This window comes from Lissotriton vulgaris, chromosome 1_1 (assembly GCF_964263255.1).
Source record: "Lissotriton vulgaris chromosome 1_1, aLisVul1.2, whole genome shotgun sequence".
Classification (NCBI taxonomy): Eukaryota; Metazoa; Chordata; class Amphibia; order Caudata; family Salamandridae; genus Lissotriton; species Lissotriton vulgaris.
The window spans coordinates 1,054,171,938-1,054,196,504 of record NC_141685.1 but is presented as its reverse complement, the minus strand read 5'-3'; the positions used below and the strand labels follow the sequence as shown (position 1 = coordinate 1,054,196,504).

The window sequence follows — 24,567 nt, the reverse complement described above, 5'->3', positions numbered from 1 at the left end:
CTCAAACTACATCTCCTCAATAAATACAGGAGACCCTAATCCCTATCTGTTCTCTTCCACTGGCCACATCTGTCCGACCCTAGATACATCTGCCCTCTCTTTATCAGCCCTACTCGCCCTTCCTCCTTGTCACTTCCCCCTCCCTGTTTACCACCTTCACTTTTCCTTGCACCCTCCCTTCCCCTGTCCACCCTCAGCCCTCATCCCCTCCAACCCTCCCCCTTCTGCCCCCCCTCTCTTCCTTTACCAACCTAACTGACCACTAACCTCCCTATCCTGACTCTGCAATTTTTCCAGCTCCTTTTGGTGTGCTTATTGCCCATATTTATCATTTTGAAATTTGTCAGGCGGAGACTTATATGTTGTTTATATACTTTGATGCTATGTATTTTCCCTGTCCTATTTACCTTATTGTCTAAAAAAAATTGTAAAGCGCTCGGATACCCCTGGGTCCAGCCAGCGCCATATAAAACCACTAAAATAAATAAATAAACCCTGACGAGACTGAAGGCAATATGGTAAGGTGAGGTGGGGTAATTAGACCATACAGATTGAGAGGTAGGTTTGATGCACTTGAGGAAGGTGTCTATCAAGTCCTGCCTACGACCTATTCCTTTAAAGGTCTTACACAGGGTATACTATCATAAGGCCAGTTTACACAGATTTGATAGGGCAGTGGTGCCTAACTGTCAGATTTGGGGAGATATGGGGACTAGGATGGGTCAATCATGACTACTATGTGGTCCTGGCCCTTGATAAGCTTGTACAGGACTACTGGGCGTATGCCTGCCAATAGAACCCACATTCGTCCTGCTGGGGATACCCACCAAGAGAGACCTACCCAGAAACAAACTTCTCTTTAGCAATCTGGATTTGTGTTGGCGAACTGAGAAGTGGGCAAACACTGGGGTGCCCCTGAGCAGTCCACCATCGGAGATTGAAAAGTAGGAATGGACCTTTTTATATGGTGGTAGAACAAGTTACCTATAAGACGTGGATGCCTCAAGAAGTTCCATAACAGTTGGAGTCCCTGGTTCAACCACTATCCCATAGACATGGGAGAGGATGGCCCCTTCCCTATGTAGTATTCCTGATTAGCACTGCTAAAGAAAGTGGAGTTTCCAACCCACTGTGGTTCACTTCTGGTGGAAAAGGCCAATGCTGTACTGCAGTGGTCTTCAATCTGTGGGGGGCGACCCCCAGGAGGTGCTGTGGAGTACTGGGAATGGGGTTAGCATTCCCCAGCTTCACTTGTCCCTGCAATCCAAAATGTTTGCTTTCCTTTTAGAAAAAGACAGACATCCATTTAGATTGTTAACACCTGCTTCCCTGAATGAAATGCAAATGTGCCTAGCAGTTAATCTGCAAGTGTAAAGGATGCTTGGGAGCGGTTCTAGCTTTAATTGATCAAATCACTCCAAACTTTGTGATAACAAAGATTTGCTTTTTTGAGTGGAAGTGCAAAGAGTTAAAACTGGGCTGGTAAGTGCTTGATTTTAATTTTAACTGCATTTACACAGCCCTTAATACCCCTAAAGGGATGTAGAAGGGACAGTTAAGTAAAAAGAAAAAAAAGTCATTGCATACTTTATGGTATTTCTAAAATCTACGTTTAGGAAGCACCATGTTATTGTAAAACTATTTGCACACTTTGCAGCATACTATCTTACACCGTGTGTAATGCAAGTATAAAATAATGACTTACATATTCACATTGATTTTTGGCACAGGCCGTGACCTCCGTAGCACTAAAAATACAAATCCCTATTCTCCACTGCACCAATCAAGATTTAATTATGTGGCTCTCTGGTTACACACATACCTCTGCAGTGCTTTCAGGAATAGAGGTTTCATAATGTACTACAGTGCATTTCCCACTGAGTAACAACTCTTCAAATTCTTTTCATTTACACTGCCCGTTATTTTATGGAGATACCTGATGGTGAAAGACATAAAAAACGTACCGACTATTTTGGGGCTTCTTTATGAGAGGCTTGCATCACCAGAGCACTCTTTTTATTTATTTATTTATTTATTTATTTATTTTACACTCTGGTGGCGCAAGGGTCTCAACATACCCATGAGGCAGTGCAAAGTCACGCCTCATAGCTTTGTATGGCTTTGTAGATATTAAGACATACAGCAGCGCAAGTCATTGCGTTTCCTTACTTTGCGTCAGGTTCCCATGCAACACTTGTGGATTTTGATGCTGCCCCATATTTACAAAATCTGGGGCAGCTCTAAAAAAAGGACGCCTCTCCAGTGGAGGTGTAATGAGGAGAAATGTTTTTATTTCTCCTCATTTTTTGTCTGCAGCTCACATAGAAAGAGGAAAACGCCTCTTGGGGGATTGTTTTTCTGAAGGAAGGTGCCTCTTCCTGTACAAAACCTATCCTGCCTATGTTGGTGCTAGGCAGCAATTCGTGAGCCTAGGCAAGGGAAAAGGACAGGAATACACTGTATTTCATTAAAACAACTGTGCATTCCTGCCCATTTGCATTGGCATAGGGCAGCTCAGCAAGAAGACTTGCAGAGCTGACCAACGGCAATTCTTCCTAAATGAGGCCCTTTGTTTATAGCTACATCTTTGACTACACCCCCATGCTCATTGACCTTTGGTTTGCTAAACACTGTTTAATATTATTTCCCCACCATAAACCTTATTTGCTGTGGTAATTTGGGGCGTTTATGGTTGTCTATGATAGAGTACCAGGTTCTAGAAATTTTTGACAGAGGGGTCCTTACGCCTAAAAGAGTTTGACAAGGGGGTCTCTGCTCAAAAAGTCTGAAGATCTCTCCTGTAATGTGTTATTGTAACTCGGTACGATTGTACGTTGAATCCTGCATGGCATTGTTGATGGATGCAATGTTTTGAATCATGTACTGTGCCATAGAAAAATCAAATAAAAAAGATAAATTATTTTGGCTAGTTTCCACAGGTATGATTATAAATATTAGTATTTGAGATCAGCTATGTAGTGAGCTCCACAGGATCGGCAAAATACAGACTCATCGTAATTTTCAAGAGCAGGGTGTAACTAGACATGTACATCACTAATATAGTTAACCATTCACATTCTAGAGGTCATGGGTGGGTGAAATGAACAATCTGTCACAAAAGGATATACTGTCTGCCAGTCTTTCTGACACCCATTTCTTTCAGCTGTTGTCAAAAGTGGTAAAATTCGTTTGAAACAGTAAAATGACTGGATGATCCTGAATTTTATAATGTCGCATCATTCAGTGCCCGTAAAAAATAAATTTGGTAGAACTTGAAACTCTCCTCTGTCAACACGGTAGAAAACTCTGTCTTGATGTCCATAATCTGAGCTTGGTGTACTAAAAATTTAATTTTTTCTAAGATACCATAGTGTAGCATGCCGAGATGAGATGGTGGCCTGTTTTGTTTTCTCGTTTATTTGAACGATTTTCGTGTTCTTTATGTAGCCCTTGATGCTAACTATTCAGGTCTTGTAAGGTGTGCTGTTCCCTACCTGTTTAACCATCTGTGATACATTATGGTATTCATGCTCTTCTCACTCTCTACTCCAGGCTTTACCATGATGGCTAAATTTGTTGCCCCGGTAATCCAGGACAACCTGTCTGGATGGGGTCCCTGTGCTGTGCCCGATCAGTTTAAGGACATGCCATATCAACCCTTCAGCAAAGGAGATCGACTTGGCAAGGTAAGGATTTTCCCTAATTGATGTAGAAATATTGTGGGGGCATTTAGCCAATAGCCCTTCCATATGAAGCTGTTTTAAGCACAGTTTGTGTCTTCTAGCCTTGGAGTCACAGATCAGCTTCTGGCTCTGACACTTTAATGCAGCCGCTTGAATGCTATGACACGTTGTTCACTTCAGACATATCACTGTCTGTTTTGTGCAGCTTACACTTGCTTGTTGTGTTTTTCTGTATATTGGCTATGGTGAATAGCAAAGATTGCATAGTCTTGTGACACAAATTCACCCTTCTGTAGCAGTGTATCGAAAAACTACAAGCTACATCTGTGGGTCCCTAAGTGTAATGTAAAGACCCACCATTACTCGGTAAATGTGTTTTGAGGGAGGCAGTGGCGTTTTGTAGTACACTGTCTTGTAACTGTAGACTGTACTCCAGACCATGCATTATTCCAGACCTGCTGCAAAACTCACTTTTGTCTGCTTTTCATTGTGGAATTTGAATCTATAATTTGTATGGCCTTTAATAGATACCAATGCCACACTGCTCAGGTTTCTTGGCCAGGCATGGGAGTTTGAGGATGGAGAGGAGTTCTAGATGACAATAAGTTGTCTTGTATTTGTGCTTTCCCTTTTTCTAATATGCTTTTCCCCCTCTGCCTCTCTAAGGTCGCTGACTGGACAGGAGCCACATACCAGGACAAACGATACACCAGTAAGTGCTCTAGCACTAGAGTCTATCTACCCATATGCCTCTCCCACTCTTACCCCAAAACCATTCTCACCTTGCTTCCATGTGCACTTCATACTGAGTCCCAGGCACCCATACTTCCAGACACACTCCTTATTTCTCAACCTTTTTTGTCTCAATTCCCTGACTCTGTTTTTCTTTTAGGAGCTTCATTGTGTGGGAGAAGCCTGTTATCGAAAATACTGCTTCTTCAAGATTTGGTCATCTCCCCCTTACGTTGAGCTGTTCTGTCTCTTTGTACAGATAAATACTCTTCTCAGTTTGGTGGTGGCAGTCAGTATGCATACTTCCACGAGGAGGATGAGGGCAGCTTCCAGCTGGTAGACACTACCAAGATGCAGAAGACTGCGTACCAGAGGAACCGTATGCGCTTCGCACAGGTGATTCGATCTTGGGCCCCTCTGGTTAGATCTGCTGCTTACAGGGCCTGTTCGCATGGATGTACCATCCAAAGGCAGAGCTGGGGCCTTTAAGTTCACACTGTATGAAGGTTGAAGTTCTGAGCAAGGGTGTACTGGGATCCACTGCTTTCTCATTAATGGATGTGGGTGCTTTCACAGTAATTGGGATTGTGCTTTGTAGATTTACAGACAATGGATCTAGAAGTATATTGATTGGGGAGTCCCTGGTGATGAATCTAAGAACCTACCATCTTAGTATAGTTAGGCTGTGTGTCAGTGCCTTTATCTTGTATGATTCTTTTCCATCATCAGAGAAACCTTCGGAGGGACAAGGACCGTAGAAATCAGCTACAGTTCAACATGCAGACGTTGCCTAAAAGTGCCAAGCAGAAGGAAAGGTGCGTAGCGCTATCATTCACTTCTTTCTGCATGATCATCTGATCTTAATGTTGTGTGTCCCCTTTATAGTACGGCACCCTGTTATGTTAAAACACGTTTCCACTTTTTTTGTGGCTTCAACTGTGATGCCACGAAGACGACCGCCTTTTACTTGCTGGCTTGTTATATGCGAAAACCTTTCATTTACCTGCTTTGTCATCTTCTACATCTTGTATTGTCTTTCCTGCGTTGGCATCCTTTATTCCCTTCACAGATCACCTTTATTCTGTGTGCATTTGTTTTGTGGCCAACTAAAGCAGATGTAGTTTTCCATATACTGCTGTTCAGTGACTGTAAAGTGGGTGGGATATCCATGTTCATGATTTTTGTTGAATCTAGTAACTCCTGAGGAATGCAGCAAATCTTAAGTATTGGTGAAGGTTTTGATGAAATTCTATTTTGTGGGTTAAAAACTAAAAGCTGTTTTTGGCCCATCGAAATTAAAAAGGTTTCTTCCATAGATTTGATATGCTTCACAGGATGGCCAGTGCTTTAAACTAAGTCCAGTGTGATTTTCTTTCAACAGAGGTTAGATCAAGTTTGAGTGGCTTAAGGCCTTCGTATCCTGTCCAGGTAGCTAGAGGACAGAGAGCATGTTTGAGTGATTCATTTCTGCCTGAGCGAGCACATAGGGCATTGATAGCATCGTTTTTGTTGACTTAAATGTCTCGGATAGGTTGGTTATAAAATAAAGGATCTCTTTTCCCATGTGAGGGTGTGGAATTGTAGATTCACTATGCACTTTTGTGGTGATTTAGTGATGCTTAATATTATGAGTGAATAATTGTAGTAGCCACTTTCTCTCCTTTTCCTTTTATGTGCACAGGCACTTATGTCTTTGTTATTTATGTCACCTTTAGGTTTGTATACCTTCTGTGGTGTTTAACCCTGTGCAGCGTGGTCTCTGGGTTTTGCATATGACCATATTTTGTAAGACTTACTGTATGGCACTATCAAGAATCCAATGCATCTGGGTGGTCAACCTTATTATATAATGCACTGCTAAAATAGCAGGGTCTGAGCCCATGAGTAAAATCAGCTGATTTTACTAAAAGAGGTGAAGAGTGTTAAGGATGGAAGAATGGGCCGGTAGGTTTGTGTGAACACACATCATTTGACCATAAATTGCATCACTCCTAAGGTGGTCCTAAGCGACGTGTACTTCCTATTCTATGTGGGGGAAAAAACAAGACAAAGTCAGTAAGCTTTTCGCGATCCTGTTACATAAGAAAGCGTACCTTAAAGTGGCAGCAAGCTTGAAGAATCTCAGGCAGCCCTTTTACTCCGTTTTACAATTCACTCCTTTCTAAGAATTTGAGATCTTCAGTGTGTTTGAGAGAGATCCAATCATAAAAACTTGCTGTAGCCTTACCCTCCCCTCCCCCTTTGCTATCTTGTCACCTTTCCATTTTCCCATGCAGAAACCATTGTGACTGCTGTTCTTTCTAATTTCAGGGATCGTTTGCGACTCCAGAAAAAGTTCCAGAAGCAGTTTGGCGTACGTCAGAAGTGGGATCAGAGGTCCCAGGTAATGTCGTGCTATGCTCAATCTTATTTCTTCATGTGTGCTGTTCCATGCAGAAAAATTGAGCTTTTTTCCTACAATCGCCACTTCTGTCTTATAAATAAGGACTACACTAGGCATCCAAAGCTCCCCTTTGTATCAATTAAGAGTACATGTTCAAGGAAATCTCTGTAAGTGATAGTTACAAGGAATAGTACTCCTCTAATGTTTTAATCCCAGTGAACCCAGATATTTCCCGTCAACCCAGATATTTCCCAGCCACTAGTTCTTTCTGCTTACTGTTTCACAGTTTCATCCAAAGAAGGGTGCCTGAGTTTTGCATAGATCACATCTAGCAGTCATGTTTACAGTTGTTCATGGTTTGGATTTCTGAGGTTCGGATAAAATAGGTGTTTGACTGTGCTTCCCTTTACCTAAAACCAGCTTCGTACTACGAGAATGTTTTTGAGGAAGACCATGTGGGCATCCTTTATCTTCCAATCCATTGGTAATTATACGATACTGTGCAGTTTTTATTTTTATAGTTTACTTCTCCTGGTCTTTCTTCTTTGTTTTGTACGTGAGCTCTTAAATCAATGGCAACATTATTGTGTAATAGATCTGTCAACAGGTAAAACAGATTTTTTTGAAAAATTCAGTAATCCTATTTAAAATGGGGGCATATAAATCCTCAAAAATCGTGCAGAGCTGAAATAAGTGTAAACAGCAGATTTATGCTTTACGTTTTGGTGAATACAGTATGAAAAACACAGATTATACAACCTATGTCAACACAATAGAGAAGCACGTCTGTTTGCCTTAGTACAGAATTTATTGAAACAGGCTAAGCTCTCCATTCATTTTGAAAACGGATAAACTAATCTAGCATTGAATCAACAGACCTGTTTTTATGTGCTGCGAAAGTGCACAAAGTACACTTCTGAGTGCCACATTAAAGGTTCCCTCATGGCCATGAGGATTCTAAGGCATTATTTATGTATATGCTCCAAGATAGTCTTTTGGCTTAGGAAAAAACACCACGTAACTTCTGAAGGGACAGAAAAGAGGTGCCTAAAATAAATTGTGTGCCCCCTCAATCCCTTTCTGCTATCATACATGAACCATATTTTGTCTTAATTCCACTCCCTTGTCACGCAATAGGCAGGTGAATTCCTGGGGGAACAGTGTTTTTGGGTTTGAGTCTCCGGTGAGGACAGACGTACCCCTTCTCTTCTTGTGGGGAGTAGGTGACGTTCATTTTCATTAACACATTAACTGCTTAGGCCTTGTTCTCAGAATTTGGCTCCTCACAATGGGAGATAAAGAAAATGAAGAAGAGACGCCTATTTGTACAATAGGTGAAATACTGGAATGCAACGAATTTTGTTGCTGATGTTTTGTGTCTGAACTGTTGTAACTTGCTTTGCACATGTTGGAAAAATAATTGTTCCAGAAGGTCTGCAAGAGGGTGTTCATATTTTTAAAGGTCTCATGTTCATTCTGAGACTGGAGTGGATGGCTTTTCTGAGCCTCAGAAATTCTGATTCCAGGTGGAGGGGTACCATGAGAAAGTTTCAGAGTGAAACGCTTTGTGCACTTCTTGTTCTGTCCCCAAAGCTTGTATCACACACTGATTGGGTATAAAGTCAGTATTGGGCTTCGAGGCTTAAACATGTTGTTAGCTGGTATGAGGTCTTCACGTTAGACAGCTCAGTGGGCATTCATCTGTAATATTTTAAACTTGAAACCTTTGGTGGGAAGCCAATGGTGTGCCGTTTGTTCAGGTGAGATGTAGTCTGCATATTTCATGATTCCTACATAATTTTTTACTCTGAAGAGCGTGACCACCATCATAGTAGATAAGTCTCTGTAGAATCTATTGTCGTAATCCGTAATAGAGAGGATCATTGCTATAACCCCAGTGATCTGCTGAGGCAGTAGCAGCAGAAACTGAAGTGGTAGATGGCCTTTTTAAAAGTGTTGATCAGCTAGGAAATCAAGTGATAAGATTGCATTCAGGGTGTCCCTCACTGAAATGACTGAGAACAAGCCAGTGGATGGCCCAAAGACTGCTTGATTTGGAATGTCAGAGGTGTTGGATAGCACATATTTTAGATATTGTTGGGGAGACGATACTGGCATTTTTTTAATTCACTGGTGACAACAGTCAGGTGACCAGATTTAACTAATTTCTGCTGTGTTGGTGCCGCCGTGCAAGAGCCACTGAAACTGCTCCTGAATCCTCAAGCTGGTCAGAGCTTGTCTATGAGTAATTTGTAACTAAATGCCACCGAGAGGAATTGGTGCAGATTCTCGTTCAGTGCAATGAGTAGGTACTACCTGATTATCTTACTCCCTAATGATAATTACTGTGATCTCCATCTTTCTTCATGGTCATGTCCTGAATTGAGTGGCTAGGGAGGTTGGTCCGTTCCAATGGACAGAGTTAGGTGTTAATCATCATGTATAGAATCTTTACCTATCAAGGAAGTCTAGTGGTTGGTGTGTAGTTGAAGAGCTTCTGGTTCTGTTTTTAGACTAAGCAGTGGGATTATCAGTTAACATTAAAGGTGTGTGGAGGATATACCCAATTTTTGGAGTTTTATGTTAATGAACCTTGTGATTAGGTCCATGAGCAGGTTTTTGCAGTCAAAATGAATATGGCATTACTAGATTCAGAATAGATGTCTGGTTTCGGCACATAGGTAAATCCTGGTTTCCTCAATCCCCAGAAGAGCTGTGTATTTAGAAAATGTGGCAGAACAATGAGCCACTGCTATCCAAGTAGTGTTTTGTAGCGGTTGTGGAAGTGATGGAATGGTGTGTATGGATGCGAAATTCAAAGGCTATCTGAACATCAGAAGGCGAGTGATATGTTCACTTAACTCTAGGTACAGCAAGCAGTGTTCAAAACGCTGGCTACTTAGCCACTTGAAAGGTTTTGCTCTCATCTTTTCCGTCCCCGAAGTTAATTTAACAAATGCTTCATCACAGAAACCACTATGAAAATCTGTGTGGAATAAAATTATCATGTTTTGGAATTTTACACAACAAAATATTTGGGATTGCGCATCATATTCTGAATGTCCGATGGATATTAACATTTTCATATATAATTGTAAATTCACCACATTCCTATAGTTGTTCTCTTGGTAAATATGTTGCTTCTGTTTTGTCTCCATACATCACATCTTCTCAACCGGGTTTTCCCTTCTGTTGTGTGATTCCTCATGGTTTGGGCAACCGCTCCCCTCAATTTCCCCCTTTCCCTAATGAGGTGTTCCTCTTAGATTCCCCTTATTTGCCTCCTTCTCTTTGCTGTGTGTTCTTTAACTTGCGATGTTTCATCTTGTTCTTGTCTTGATCCTAGCAGAAGCCCCGAGACTCCTCAGTGGAAGTGCGCAGTGACTGGGAGGTGAAGGAGGAAATGGACTTTCCTCGGCTGATGAAAATGAGATACGTTGAGGTTTCAGAGCCACAGGACATGTAAGTTTATACTGCGGTGACGAGGGTAGGTGTGTGGAAAGTCCCCAGGCCTTCTCTCAGCTGGGATTCACTCACTCCATGAAACCGAAATATTTCACTGCTCATGGGTTGACTTATGGCCTTTTTTCAACATTTTATTGTAATTTCAAAACTTTTCCACCCTATCCTCAGGCAATTAAGATTTCAACCACAGTTGAGGCTCCTTTACTTGCTGTGAAGGTTAGCCATTGTATGTTACTCCATAAATGAAGTTACAAAGAGCTCTGTATCTTCCTTTCAAGCTGTAAATCCACTCTGTTTTTTTCTAAATAGTAGGCCACAACCCTCCTTGAGTGTCCCCCAAAGGAATAGAACATATTGGTTGTCCAAGTACAACTACCTGAATCTGGGTCACTTGCACAACAATGAGATCTCGGGGAAAAGATTACTCTTTTTAGGTCGTTTGGCCCGCCCATGAATTGCTTTTTTCCTGCAATATCTGACTCCTGTGATGCCTGCAAGTTTAAGAATCCTGCTGCAAAAAAACGAAAGTGGTGGTCTCCCAAGTAGGGGTTGTTTATTTTTCTGGCTTCTTTGTATTATAAAAACACTGCCTGGCCACACAAAAGTGAGTAAAGTAAGCAAATACGACATGGAGATCTATTCCTCTTTAGATCTCTGCTCTAGGCGATGCGTTTGCAGTGTCTTGAGAAGAGACATGGTGTATCTACATTGTGGGCTTGGGCTTACAGCCCGCCCATTGGATTCCCATGTGCTGGTACCATTGTCGCTCCTTTATTCGTTCTCCCCATTTGTCAAGGGCATGCACTCATCATGCCTCTTCCGGTGTGAAGCCCTCCCTAAGAGCCCCCCAACTACTTCTACACATACACTGCAGCAATTTTCATCCATTGTTTTGGGACTACTTTATTATTTTTTTTAATGGCTGTCTGGCCCCATGTCATGTTAGGAGCACCAGTGTGTTTTTTATTTTTTATTTGTATTTGTATTTGTATGCCGATTTGTAGAGCGCGATTGCTGCCCGGGGGCGTCCAAGCGCTAAGAAACCAACAGAACAAGGGGAGGTAGCCCGGTGTTATTGGGCAGTAGTGAAGAGGAATGTTTTTAGCTGTTTCCTGAATGAGGTGAGATTGGAATTTTTCCTTAGGTGGAGGGGTAGGGTGTTCCATAGCTTGGAAGCGTTGTAAGTGAAAGTCCTACCGCCAGTTCTGGACTTTTTTATTTTGGGAATTGTGGCCGTGAAGGTCTGGTTGGATCGCAAATTCCTAGTGGGGAGGTAGTGTGACACTAGGTTGCGAGTGATGAGAGGACCCGTTTTCCAGAACGCCTGGTGCGCAATGCATAAGGCTTTGAATTGTATTCTTTGGGGAATGGGTAGCCAATGCAGTTTTTTCAGTCCATTTTTGACTGATTGACGTCGAGGGATCTGAAGCAAAATGCGCGCGGCACAGTTCTGCACCGTCTGTAATCTCCGTATCGTGTACTCAGGGGCGGCGAGGTAGAGGGCGTTGTTATAATCCAGTCGTGACTGGATAAGGCCCTGAATGGCTACTTGTTTTGCCTCCATCGGTAGAAGATGGAGTACCTTCCTTAGCACTCTGAGGAGGCCGAAGCAGGTGGCTGCCAGTTTGGTGGATTGGGTGCCGAAGGACAGAGATCTGTCTAGCCACACCCCAAGGCTCTTGATGCTGTCCTTTGGGGCCGGAGGGGTGCCCAGGCAGGGTGGCCATAGAGTGCTGAGGGAGTTAGGGTTGGCAGGGCCCAGGAGCATAAGCTCTGTCTTGTCTCCATTCATTTTTAATGAGGAGGAGGACATCCAGTCCTTGACTTCCTCTAGGCATTTCCTCAGCCCTCCTTTTGAGGTCTGGTTAACTTCCTGTGCCAGTGAGACCACTAGCTGAGTGTCGTCAGCATATGAAATGATCTTAATTCCATGCTGACGAACAACTTCAGCCAGTGGCCGACGCACAGTTTTCAAAATCTCGTGCCGATGCCTGGCTCATGTTTGTGCCATTGCTGCCACCACTGCTTCCTCCTCCTTTGGTAGGGACCTGCAGCCTCCAGCGCTGCTACCTCCCACCGGCCCAATGCAAAACCACAGTTGATGGACAGAATGCAGAACAATGTCATACATTCACCCCAGTACAGAGATCTGGGCCTAAATCCATCGTTTTTTGCACTCCACACCACCCCAGTTCAGACATGGCCATATGCAAATCAGCCTTGACCCTCTGCCTCATGGGAACAGTCCAGCCCGAACTGCCAAGCCATGTCTTTACTGGACCGGAATCAAGTATCCTAGGGCCGGTTTCTGGCTATCAGCCGTCTTCAGCCAGGATAGCTTTACTCCAGTGGTGTGGAGAGCAAGGGACTCACGTCTGAGCATACCCATCCCACTCGGGGTGACAAAATGCCACCGTCCCAGCACTGCTTTGCTTGCTGTAGCTCATCCTGGGATGCCGCTCGGTGACGTTCTGCCTGTTGGGTTCCCCCCCCAATTCCTTAACTGTTTTAAAGGGAGGGTTTGGGGGTTCCTCTCTTAAAAAATAAAATTACACATTTATTTAGCTTACCTTAAATATACTTAACTTGCATTGTAAAGGCATATTCATGGTGAAGTCATGTGTGGTTAAGGTATGTGTTTTAACGTCCTACAGCTCTCAGCAGTAGCTTACACAGTCCTCTTCCTACAGCCACTTTTGCCCTCATGTGACTGGAGACACTTACAATTTCAACAGTGTTTTTGTCTAAAAAGCCAGTGCTCACTTAAGGTGTCATTATTGAGCACTTGCAATGTATTTAGATAGGAAACTATTGGTTTACACCTAAATTACAACTCATAAATACTTTAATTTTGTTTTTAGTAGATAATTCTTTGTTTGATTATTTAAAATCTTACAATATTTCCAATACAAAAACATAGTTTTTAAAATACAGTAAAAAGACAATTATATCCTTAAAAGATTTCTATAAAAAGTTATTTTAAAAACAATTTTTCTAAATCATTCTCCCAGTTTTGTAGATGCTATCTTTAGGAACTTTACAAAGGCAGCGTTCATGACTATATCATTTGAATGAAGACAGATTTTTAAAGCCTGCCTACATGTCCTTATTCCACGCATATTAAAGTGAGGTTTCAGTAGTGCACATCTTTCATTTCGGAGTCCAGGGCAGATACATAGAAGGTGGACAATATTCTCTTCTCCACCGTTACATAGTCTACACCAAGTGTTGCTGTTGGTCTTTTTCCACGGCGGGGCATGACTGAGGCCTGGTAGTATTCCAAATCTTGCTCTTATGAGACATTGTTTGCTTTTTTCAGACCAGGGTGTCTCCAGATATTCTTGTACTTTATTTTTTTCGTATCCAATTATTACTGACCACGAGTGCTTTCTTTTTGCCAACGTATCTTTGTCCTTTACTAGTGATAGGTGGTTTGTTGTTCGATTTACAATTTTTTTAAATGATCCATTGCTTATCATATTTATCCAGATTGGCATTAGTGCAAACTCTTCTATTGCCTCATTGAGGTATTTCCATGCAACCGATTTCATGTTCTTATTTATTTCTTGCCAAAGTAATTGGGATAAATGATTATCATGCTCATTTTTAATCCTATACCAAGTTTCAATAAATTGGCCTTTTCTTGCAAATTCTTGATTGTTTAAACCAAACTCCAGTCTAATTTGTGCCGGTGAAGCGTTATTTGGGAGATAGAAAAGCGTTTTATATGTTTTAGAAAGAACTTTGTTTATTGTTTCCGCATCCATCCCCATTAATGCTTCGCTACCATATGATATTGTTGGGAGCAATTTAGCCCCTATAATTTTCAAAAGCGGTTGATAGGTCAGATTTCCGAGCATCTTAAATGCTGCAGTAAGTGAATTAGCTTTTCTTTGTATATCCAGTTTTTGTGATTGAAAATTTCCTTTTTGGTCAAATAGTACACCCAAATACTTGTATACTTCTATTTGTTCCAGTTGGGTGTTTTCCATATACCATTTATTTTTTTGTCTTAGTTTTATGTTCCTAGTGACCACCATGATTTTTGTTTTGGTTTCATTCATTATCATTCCATTTTCTTGAGCATACAAAGCTATTTTGTTAATTAGGCGTTGAAGACCAATTTTAGTATGACTTAAAAGGATGGCGTCATCTGCATACATTAAGTTAGAGATATGTTTGTCCCCTAGCTTCGGAGGATGTGCGTTGAGCTCCAAGTTCCCTGATATATCTCCAAGGAATAAATTAAAGAGAAGAGGGGCCAACACACATCCCTGCTTTAGCCCGTCTATTGCTGGAATCTCCTTTGTTAGTGATTGGCCGTCCCCCATTCTTACTCTTACCCAAGTTTTATTGTAAATAAATATGAATAACTCTGCTGCCCAAAAAATGAGATGCCGCAAAAAATGCAATACTGTGGTGCAAAATTTCTGAATGCATGCTGCAATATCCTCGAGGGTCTAATTAGTGTCTGCTACAATTGAGGCACTATTTGTGTTTTTTATTTTTTATAAATGTTGCGAACCCGATCCGAGGGTATTGGAGCAATTTTCATGAATACAAGATATATAATATATAATCATGCACACAGATCCGGTAGTGCGGGGCTTTACCATGCGGCGGTCCAGAGTGGAACCCAGTGTTAAGTTAATCACCACTTTCTCTCCTTAAGAAGAAAAACTCTGGACACTCTGAGATGCTGGATTCTGTTTAATAAACAGAATCCAGCATCTTGAAGTGTCCAGAGTTTCTTTTTAAGTAGAGAAAATGGTGATTATATTTCACTTTTAGGGGCAGAGTTCCGGGACCTTAGCAGTTGTGTAAGGATGACTGCTTGTATGTGCATGTATTTTTCCTTCTCTCCGTGCCACTAACCTTTAGCTATGCTGTACAGCCGCCCCACTGGTTTACCACATGACAGAAATAAGACGTGTTGGTTTTGCCAATGCTTGTTTAATGGCAACAGTCCCAAAAATGAGTATCCTGGTAGGAAACACTGAACAGTCTAAGGCCTCCTGCAAAGTAGAGTGAAAATACAACAAAAGATAAACAATTTCAGGGGGATACAACCGACATTGCTTATACTTGTACTGAAATCTTCATTCTTTCAAATACTGGTTAGAAACTGCAAAGCAGGGGATTATCTGCACAGGACTCCTGGCATTTAGAAACAGAATTATAGTATAAAAGGCTAGAGCATGATGAGGACCCAGGTGCAAAGAACATATGACTCAAAGACTGCAAATAGTTGGACCTCTATCAGCTAGAGTTGCTGTACAGACATGAGGCAGGACATGCTTGAATAAAATGGGATTGTTTGGAAGCCACTATTGGGGAGTGGGTTTTGGGTATGAGTCTTCTGCCTGAGTGTGGGAAATATACATCTTCTTATGCCACAAATGAACTGCACCCAGCAGCTGACTGCATTATTCGACCCACGCACTGTTTAGCATGGCAGCAGGAACCAGAACCCCATCTAGCCATCTGAATGCTCCCTTAGCACTGAGTCTCAGTAGTGATCTTGTCACTTCTAACTGTGTACAAGTCCTAGAAAAGAAGCAAGTGCTGGCCCTGTTAGCACTTGAACACAAAAAAAGATAACCGAAGAGGTCATTCAACATAAAGCCAAAAGAGAAGAGTGTTGGGACCTGGCTTGGGACAGATATTTGAAGGGCCCTCCTGGAGCAAGAACTGGGGTGACCCTTGACTGATGGTCTCCAGTGTTGATCCTCACCTCTCTTTGTCTTTCTCTCAGTGAGTGCTGTGGTGCCCTGGAATATTATGATAAAGCCTTTGACAGAATCACCACCAGGAATGAAAAGTCATTGAAGAGCATCAAGAGAATCTTCCACACAGTGACGACAACTGATGACCCGGTTATCCGCAAGGTAAGAACGCTCTCTGAAATCTTCCATACTTAAAAAGTGCCGTGTTTTTTTTTTCTACAACCTGGTTCCCCTTCTCATTCTTTTCTGTGGACCCCAATATATATATATATATATATATATATATATATATATATATATATATATATATATATATATATATATATCTCTGTCTATCTCATTCTCTCTCTCATATTCTTCACTGTCTGACATAGTTAAACCATATATATTTTACAACTGCACACAAGAATATGAATTGTGTAACAAATAGAAGCATTGGTAACCACCAAATATCTTGTTCAAAGACGTTGCAGGGATAACTGTTCTTGTGATTAGCATTTCTGGCCTGGATAAAGAGCGATTTGAATGCCCAGCCTGGTGGTTTTAACTAGTCTGTAACTTACTCATCTTAGGCCCCTTGGCATGAAATGCACTACATTGCATATTTGCAGGTACTGCCTATTAGTATAACACAACTTGTGCCTTTCAGAATTGCTACGGTGCCTGGTTCTTCCGCAAAACTATTTTACTTCTTGCAGAACACTAGATAACGAGGATACCTCTTCTTTTTTTTTTTTTTTTTTTTTTTTTAAATTAAAAAAAAAAAAAATTTAAAGACTGTCTTTAAGGTCCGCTCTTGTCATTAACGAAAACTTAAACCATGTAACTCCGAATTTCAGAAAGGAAGTGTACCAGGTATATTAAAGAAAGCGCACTTCAATTAATCAATCATTGAAAAGTCAATGGATTGTTAGTAGAGTCAATGGCGAATAACTGGTTATCTTAGAAATCCTTCCTGATGTTATGAAGCTGTTCATTGTATCTTCTGATAACAAATCAAATTATTCTGTAATTTGCAAATGCATGCATATCCTGCATCTATTATTGAACATGTATTCTTGCATGTTCCATATTCAGCTTTTCTTGAGATAATTTTACATGATCAGGCTGTGCTTCAGTCCTTTAAATGAACTGCTTTTTTTTTTTAAAGGTTATCCTTGTATCGGTCACTCCATGAGATGGAGCTAACCCTCTATCCTACTGTTATTGCATCAGCTTCTCCCCCAATGCTTGCACATTTGTCACTGTAGAGCAGGGCTCACCAAACTTTTCAGAACAAGGGCTACATTGTATATTTTGTCTCTTGCCTCTTTCACTACCCAGCCCTGTGTGCCAGTAACCCTCACAACTCTTCTCATGACCCCTACCACTCTTTCCTCCGTATTTAATCTCCACTAACCACAACCATCATTCGTCCATCATCCCTTACGACTATCCCTATCTACTGCCCCTACTCTTTCATTTGTCTCTCTTCTCAGCTCTTCTGTGTGAGAAAGTGCCTCTTTTGACATGGTTATCCTCCCACTGTTTGCCTTTCCTTCAGTTCACCTCAGGCACTCTCTCCTTACCACTGCATCTTTCCCATCACCCCTACTTACCCATTTGTTATATCCACCTCCAACTACCTTTACTACTGTCCACTTCAGTCGTCCACCACTCTCACACTAACAGCCCTCCCATCACATTTTATCACTCGCCTGTACATCTAACAATATCTCTTCCCATCCACTACTCTCCCTTTTCCACATATACTGCTGCTCTTCGTCCACTTCACTTTCATTGCTGTGATCACAAAATACATCTTAGTCACAGCGGGTGCAGGGCCAGAGGAGCTGCATACAAGCCAGCAGATACAATGTCCTTCAGAGGCAGCAGCCCTTTGGCATTTAGGGCCAACACCAACTTCAGGCAGCAGCTCCCATGCACCAACACAGTAGGTATCCCCATTAACTGACTCCCCTAGGGAAACAAAATGATGCAGGTCATCTGAGATCATAGTCCAGCATGGCGAAACCGCTTAACCATAAACGTGAAATACACTCCAGGCTCTATAATTTAAACTACAGTTTAGCTTTCCGCAGTTGCCAAAGTGCTGTCAATGTCATGAAAACCTACTAGAGTGCAGTGTTGCGCTGGCCTTATGGGCAGCCTGGTTCTCAAATGGTCCAGCTTGAAAAGGCCAGTGTGTTGAATATTTTGTTGGTCCCTTGGGCCATATCATGGCTAAGATATATAGCCCACACACTGGCCCTTTGAAGCTGGCCCTACCGACCGTGCCAGATTGCTCGAAAGGCCTGTTCATCACTGCAAGTGGTAATAACAGAGTGAGAGGTCATGGAAACCACCAGAATGCATTGTTGGACTGAATGTTTGGGAAATCTGGCACTACCGGCCAGCTTAGAACGACCAGTGTGAGGGACGATTGTTTTTTCCCTGCGGATCGTGAGTGGGCTAAAGCAGCCACACACTGGCCCTTTCAAGCTGTTTGAAAGGTCAGTATAACCCTGAGCGGAGCTTAGCTCAGAAAAGTCAGCAGACGCTTTACTGTGCACAAATGCTTTTATTACTATTGGAGGTGGAAATGTTTCTTAAAAAATGTCTTGGTCTAAAGTTTAGGAAAAAACAGAATAGTAAGCTACAAAAATCAAGTCAGAGCAGGCCATTTTATAGCACAACATGCCAATACATCTACAATTTACAAGCCTGCAATTAGTATTAAGTGCACTGGTAGAGCAGAAAGTTGAACATGGAGAAGCGAATGAGCAGTGTATTCAGACTCTGGTCTCTAATGGCCGAACCGGAGAAAGAACTTTCAGAAATCTCTTTATTCAGTTATTTCAAAAGTAAAATACATCACGCTTACCTATCATGAAGAATGGCCAGATGAATCTAGCTTGTTCTTTTTATTGCTCTCCCTGCAACTCCTCTATGGAGCGATCCGATTATACAAGGGGCTCTACTAGAGGTCATAAAGTTGTTATTGTTGGCTGGGAGACGCATGCTGTATCGTTTCTTGTGCTGACATCCGCCCAGGACAGATCTTACAAATAGCTGGCTGAGAAATCTGTGCATCCTCTGCAGATACCAGTGACCTAAAGGTACAAAAGTGAAATGCATGCCTGCTACATGTATTTACTTTCTGGAGCTGGTGAGCTGTGCACGCTCAGTACATTTTTTTACACATTTACTTTGTAATGTAATTAGCATTGCAAATGCATGATTTATCATTTGTGAGCATCATGCATTTGCAATACCTGTTACTAACAAAGTATGGACGTTTTCCAGTGTTTGTCAGATTGCAAGATGACACGCATGAGAGTCTAAAGAGAGCAATGCATTATAAAGAGGACACCAAGAGTACAACATTACAGACCTCTTGAATAATTTCAGCTGCTGTTGGGATGAGCATCAGGGTACTTGCAGGTGCACAAAGAACATGAGCCCCAACTGCCTTCCCTTCCAGACAGGTGAGGTGATGAATACTGTGTTCTTCTGAGAGTAGCCCAAAGGAGTTAACCACTGACAGGGTACGATTTCCAATCCCTCTGCACCCATCTCACTAACACCACAGGTAAAAATACCTCTGGTTAGTTTTTCTACTGTTAGAGGACTGGTGGGAAACTGGCTCATGCACTGTTCTAGAAGAACTAATAAGATAATAGGCATGTTTGTGAGTGATTCTACATACATGCCGCTTCCTTCAGTGAGTCCCATCAGCCCATTCACCTCCTTGGGTTTTGATCTACTTTCTTCCAAGAATTGCTGGTTTGCTCACCTCTTGTTCTTTTTTGCTTGCTTTAAGTTGGCCAAGACCCAGGGGAACGTTTTTGCTACCGATGCCATCCTGGCCACCCTCATGTGTTGCACCCGCTCTGTCAACTCATGGGACATCGTTGTGCAAAGAGTTGGCTCCAAGGTCTTTTTCGATAAGAGAGACAACTCTGACTTTGGTAAGTCCATGTGAGGCCTTTGTGCTGTGAACATTATCACTCAAAATTAGACTTCTACTGTTTTATCTGACATTATCCCGGTGCCAAACAGAGTTTCTAACTGTTATGACAAAAACCTGTTATGCTGTTTAAATGTTCTTTTTGGGGTGCTTTTAGCCAGCTATGACCAGTATGCAGTATGAGCGACTTTTATGAACTACAGCGAAGGTAATTTTTGTGGCTGTTCATCCTACTTGGACATAGAGTATAGACACTAGCCTTTTGAACCTTTCTTTATTTAATCCCCCAATGTTTGGCCATGTGCGTGCAGGCCAAACCGCTTTTTAGTGAGGCACTCCCAGGTATCTAAAAAGACTAACGATTATAGATTTGGTATTATTGGCAAAAAAGTCTAAATGGTGGTTTGGAAGTCGAAATATGCTCCACAGTGTTCGACATGGAGATTACATTTAATTAGTTGATCGAAGAGGAGTATGCAATGCGAAGAAATATCTACAAGTGATCTAAGGTGCTGCGACTGTGCTAAAAGTTATGAAACTATATTGCAGGGACTCATCTGCTACTTTGGCTGCCCTCTTCCTAGACCTCTGTGGTAAATATATCTATGAAGCATAGCAGATGATACAGTAGTTTAATAACCCTGCCCTACAAATAAATGTGGTCGCGCTTGAATTTATAACTATAATTATGGTGAACTTTCTAGTTGCTGGAAGATGCCAGTTGAACATTAAGACTGAACCACCATTGGGGTCTAAAGAGATGAAGATGGTGGGACTAATCAGTAGTGTATGGTTACATTATCCAGAATATTGCAGAAATGTGACCATGTTGTAGATGTGGTATTCAGTTCCGAAGTTTATAACTAATTTTGTAAATTATTCTGTTGGATGACCTCTCTTATGTGTAAAAGCAATAAATACATTTTTTTAAATCCCCGAGGATTTGTTGTGCTGCTGTTAAATTCCTAAGACCTGCCATGAGAGACTGAGGTGGGCTGTAGCTTCTGAGGCTAGTAAAAAAAAAAAAAGGGCGCAAATTTTCCCTGCTTGTGTAATTACCTTTGGACTCCCACCATGGTGCGAGTGCTATGAATAAGCATTAACAATTGATATTGCTAACCACTTCGCATTATTTTAATTGAGCCAAGCTTTAGCCAGAGACCATTCCCCTGAAGCACTATTCCTTTTCTGCATGTAGGTATGTGTGTATAGGGAAGGTGGGAGGGTCGCATATGAATCTATGGAAGATATCAATACTGGAAAACCACAGTGTGTGTACAGGTAAGTAACTTGTTTTTTTCCCCAGTATTGAATCTTTCAGATTCACATGCTTAAATCGGAGCAGTCAGCAGTACCAAAGTAAAAAAAAAAAAAAAATATGCAGGTTTCGGGCAACCCAACCCTCACACATAGAAAGCTATGATCATAATAGTTTTTTTTAATAAACATATTAAAATGGCAATGTAAACTGTATATAAATATTGCAAGCGCGGAGTCTTAAGCAATACAAAGTATTAACTATAGTAATTATGTTTAATAACAAAACTTTTGTACCTTCCTGAAAAAGGCGGCGTAATGCTGCCTGTCCAACATAGGCATCCACCTTCCACGATGAGTCCAAACAATAATGCTTGGAGAACGTATTTTCATTCGCCCACGCTGCAGCTCTGCAAATGTCTGAAGCGACACGCCTGCAAACAGGGCCGTGGACGCAGCCATATTTCTCGTTGAGAATGTGCTGTAACCTTCGTCGACAGGGGCCTTGCTGCTTTGTTGTGCCAAAAGGCAATCCCTACAGACACCCAACAACTATACTGCTTCTTGTTAATGCGTATCCCTTTCTGGGTGGAGCAAAAGTGATGAGCTGATTTCCTGAAAGTCTTTGTCCTGTTAATATAGAATTTAAAACACGTTTGACATCCAGAGAATGCAGAGATCTTTCCACTGTAGAGGAGGAGTTTTAAAGCTATGTTGACCTCACAGTTGGTTCATTCAAGTGAAAGGAAGTTGGGACCTTCGGAATGAATTTGGGATTAGTTCTTAATATCATGGTCATCTTTGAGCTCCATGAAGGTTTTTGTAACTGTAAAAGCTGGTATTTTATGGACTCGTCTTGCTGACATGAGGGCCAAGACTAGGGCTATTTTCCACAATACATATGTTATATCTGTCTAATGAGCTGTGACTGGACAGCAACTGCCAGGACACTGAAAGAGGTTTTACTAGAAGGCAGACTCTGAATAATCCTTTCACAAATTCCTTAATAGTCTAGTAGACCACAAAAAGATGTTGCCTTTCTTTCTCTGAAATCTTGAAATTGCAGCCAAATGCACCTTTATTGAAGAATGTGCCAGGCCTGACTTCACTGGGATGATGGCAATTGCTCTGGAGAAAATTGGAAAGGATGTCTGTTAAAAGTAAGATTTATTTTTCATAGTAGCGCGTGACTGCTCGATAATAGTTTTACACTCTAGTCTGAAATTCAACAATCCAGACTCCTTGTCGTGAGGAGCCAATCTGATGCATTGAGCGACTTTATTTGAGGACTTAAGATCTGACCATTCAAGGAAAAGACATTCTCCTGTGGTTTGAATTGAATGTGTGGGCACATGGATAGTAGAAGAAGCTCTGTGTATCAATATTGCCTCGGCCATGCTGGAGCTATGAGTAAGCGACTGCACGGTCCCTGCTTCCTCTTGTGAATATGTGATATGGCATGGTCGTTGTATTGTCCGTTGTCACCAAAATGGAGGAATTGCGAATTCTGGGTAGAAAGTATTGTAGGCCCGGGAAAACAGACTTTAGCTCCAGAAGATTGATGTTCATTTTGGACTCTTGCTGTTCCTAAATGAGAGCTCCCAAACGGTCTGGGGGGTGTACTGTTAAGAATGACGGACCCCGAAAGATATTCCTCCTCCCTTCCCCCACCCCCACCCCCCCATCACTCCCAACATTGACGAACATCCACACAGAACTCTTCTCTTGACAGGGAAGCTGTTCTTTCCATTATCTGCTGAATTCTCTCTATAGTTGGGTAAGCTTTGAAGACATTTGTATCCAGAATGGCTCCCAGAAACACCAAAGATTGGAATGGGATTGGGGAAGTCTTTTCTCTGTTCCATTTTAGACTTAGACACTTGAACAACCAAAGACAGGTTAAGGTAGTTTTTTTTTTTTTTTGCTAGTTCGAACATGGGATACTTGACCAACCAGTCGTCAAGATGAGGGAATACCTGGAGACTGGTTTCTAAACACCGCACAGGAGCATGCATTCTGTGAACACCATGGGAGCCGACCATATCCCAAAGGGAAGGACTTGCAATTTGTAATGGCACCTCGCCACCTCGAACCTCAGGAATTGCCACTGTTTCACGTGAATGCGGAAGTACACTTCTAAGAGGTTGACACGTCCTGAAATTCCTCATTTCTATCAGCAGTAAAATCTCCTTTAGAGAGAGCATTCTGAAAGGTTGCTTATTTATGTACGTGTTCAGCAGACTTCGCTCCAGAACGAGCCTCCGTTTTCCTGAGCGTTTCCTATTGCTCCCTTTGGTCTAACACATGGGCCACTGGAATTGTGCGGCAGGATATGGCTGAATTATGCAGCAGGGTTGAGTAAATTATGCGGCAATAAACTGCTAATTATGTGGCGTAATGTGTCACATTTTTTAATAGTATTACTTCATTATTTTCTACTTTTTTTACACTTAACACTGTCTGAGCATTGGGTGTACCTCATTAGCACCAGTTTAACATCCAAATACAGTAATAAGCTACAGAAATGTCAGTCAACATTTTCAAAAGGCCTTCCACTGCACTGTAACCCTTGCCGCTGCATTTTTAGTAACCTTTGAATCATTTGAGCTAGAAACACCTTTTTGTAAATCTGCACATTATGCAGCAGATGGTGGATTATTTGGCAAATATATAATTATGCGAAAATCGCCGCTCAATTGCATAGTTCCAGTGGCCCTGGTCTAACACCCATTTGTCTAAAGAGGTGCTCTTCCAATGATTGTAAGAGTTGGAGAGATTCTAGCTCATTGGTTTTTGTTGCTTCCTGGGCTCCCAATACTCCCCTCCTGTCCTCCCTGGTGCTGCCCTCTTGTTGGCTGCCTTGAATAGATGAAAGTTGAGGTCGCCCTGTATTCGTGCTGTTGAACAGAGTATTGAGTCTGATAACCCTGCTGAGAATAGGGTTGATAACTATAAGATTGGTAGTAAGCTCTCCGGGAAAAAAATTGTCCTCCGCCTTCAAGAAAGGACTGAAAACGTGTTTACTGCCGCGTCCCCATGGAACGTGAAGTGTTGGTATCTATTTTTAGGACTTGTAGAGCATCATCTACATAATTCCCAAATACATTTTCACCATCAAACAGCATATCTGAACTTCCAGGCGGAGGGATGTTGCTTTTTACCATCGCTGCCTGGGTAACACAGCCGCACCTGCCATATGCTTAAATGCTGTGGAGGATATATCCATAACTGTCGATGATTTCAAAGGAAGCCCTATCATCTTCCTGCAGTATGTCTTTAGCCTCTTTCTTTTGTCTTCTGATAAAAATTCAATGAATGCCTACAAGTCCGACCATAGGTCTATCGTAGTGTCCCAACTCACTTGATGCTCTA

General features: G+C 41.8%; 1 protein-coding gene across 4 annotated transcripts in view; it reads left to right on the top strand.

Annotated features, from left to right (window-relative positions):
- Positions 1-24,567, top strand: part of EIF3D (eukaryotic translation initiation factor 3 subunit D) — a 67,030-nt gene that overhangs the window by 24,882 nt on the left and 17,581 nt on the right. For 2 of the 4 annotated variants that reach the window (XM_086962842.1, XM_086962854.1), the window contains exons 2-9: positions 3,553-3,686; positions 4,350-4,395; positions 4,675-4,811; positions 5,145-5,230; positions 6,726-6,798; positions 10,148-10,260; positions 16,019-16,151; positions 19,792-19,939. In XM_086962842.1, the coding sequence (XP_086818968.1) occupies positions 3,561-3,686; positions 4,350-4,395; positions 4,675-4,811; positions 5,145-5,230; positions 6,726-6,798; positions 10,148-10,260; positions 16,019-16,151; positions 19,792-19,939 (862 nt within the window). In that variant the 5' untranslated portion in view covers positions 3,553-3,560. Of the gene's footprint in view, positions 1-3,552; positions 3,687-4,349; positions 4,396-4,674; positions 4,812-5,144; positions 5,231-6,725; positions 6,799-10,144; positions 10,261-16,018; positions 16,152-19,791; positions 19,940-24,567 lie in introns of all 4 variants that reach the window. The other 2 variants (XM_086962838.1, XM_086962848.1) reach the window with 1 other exon arrangement.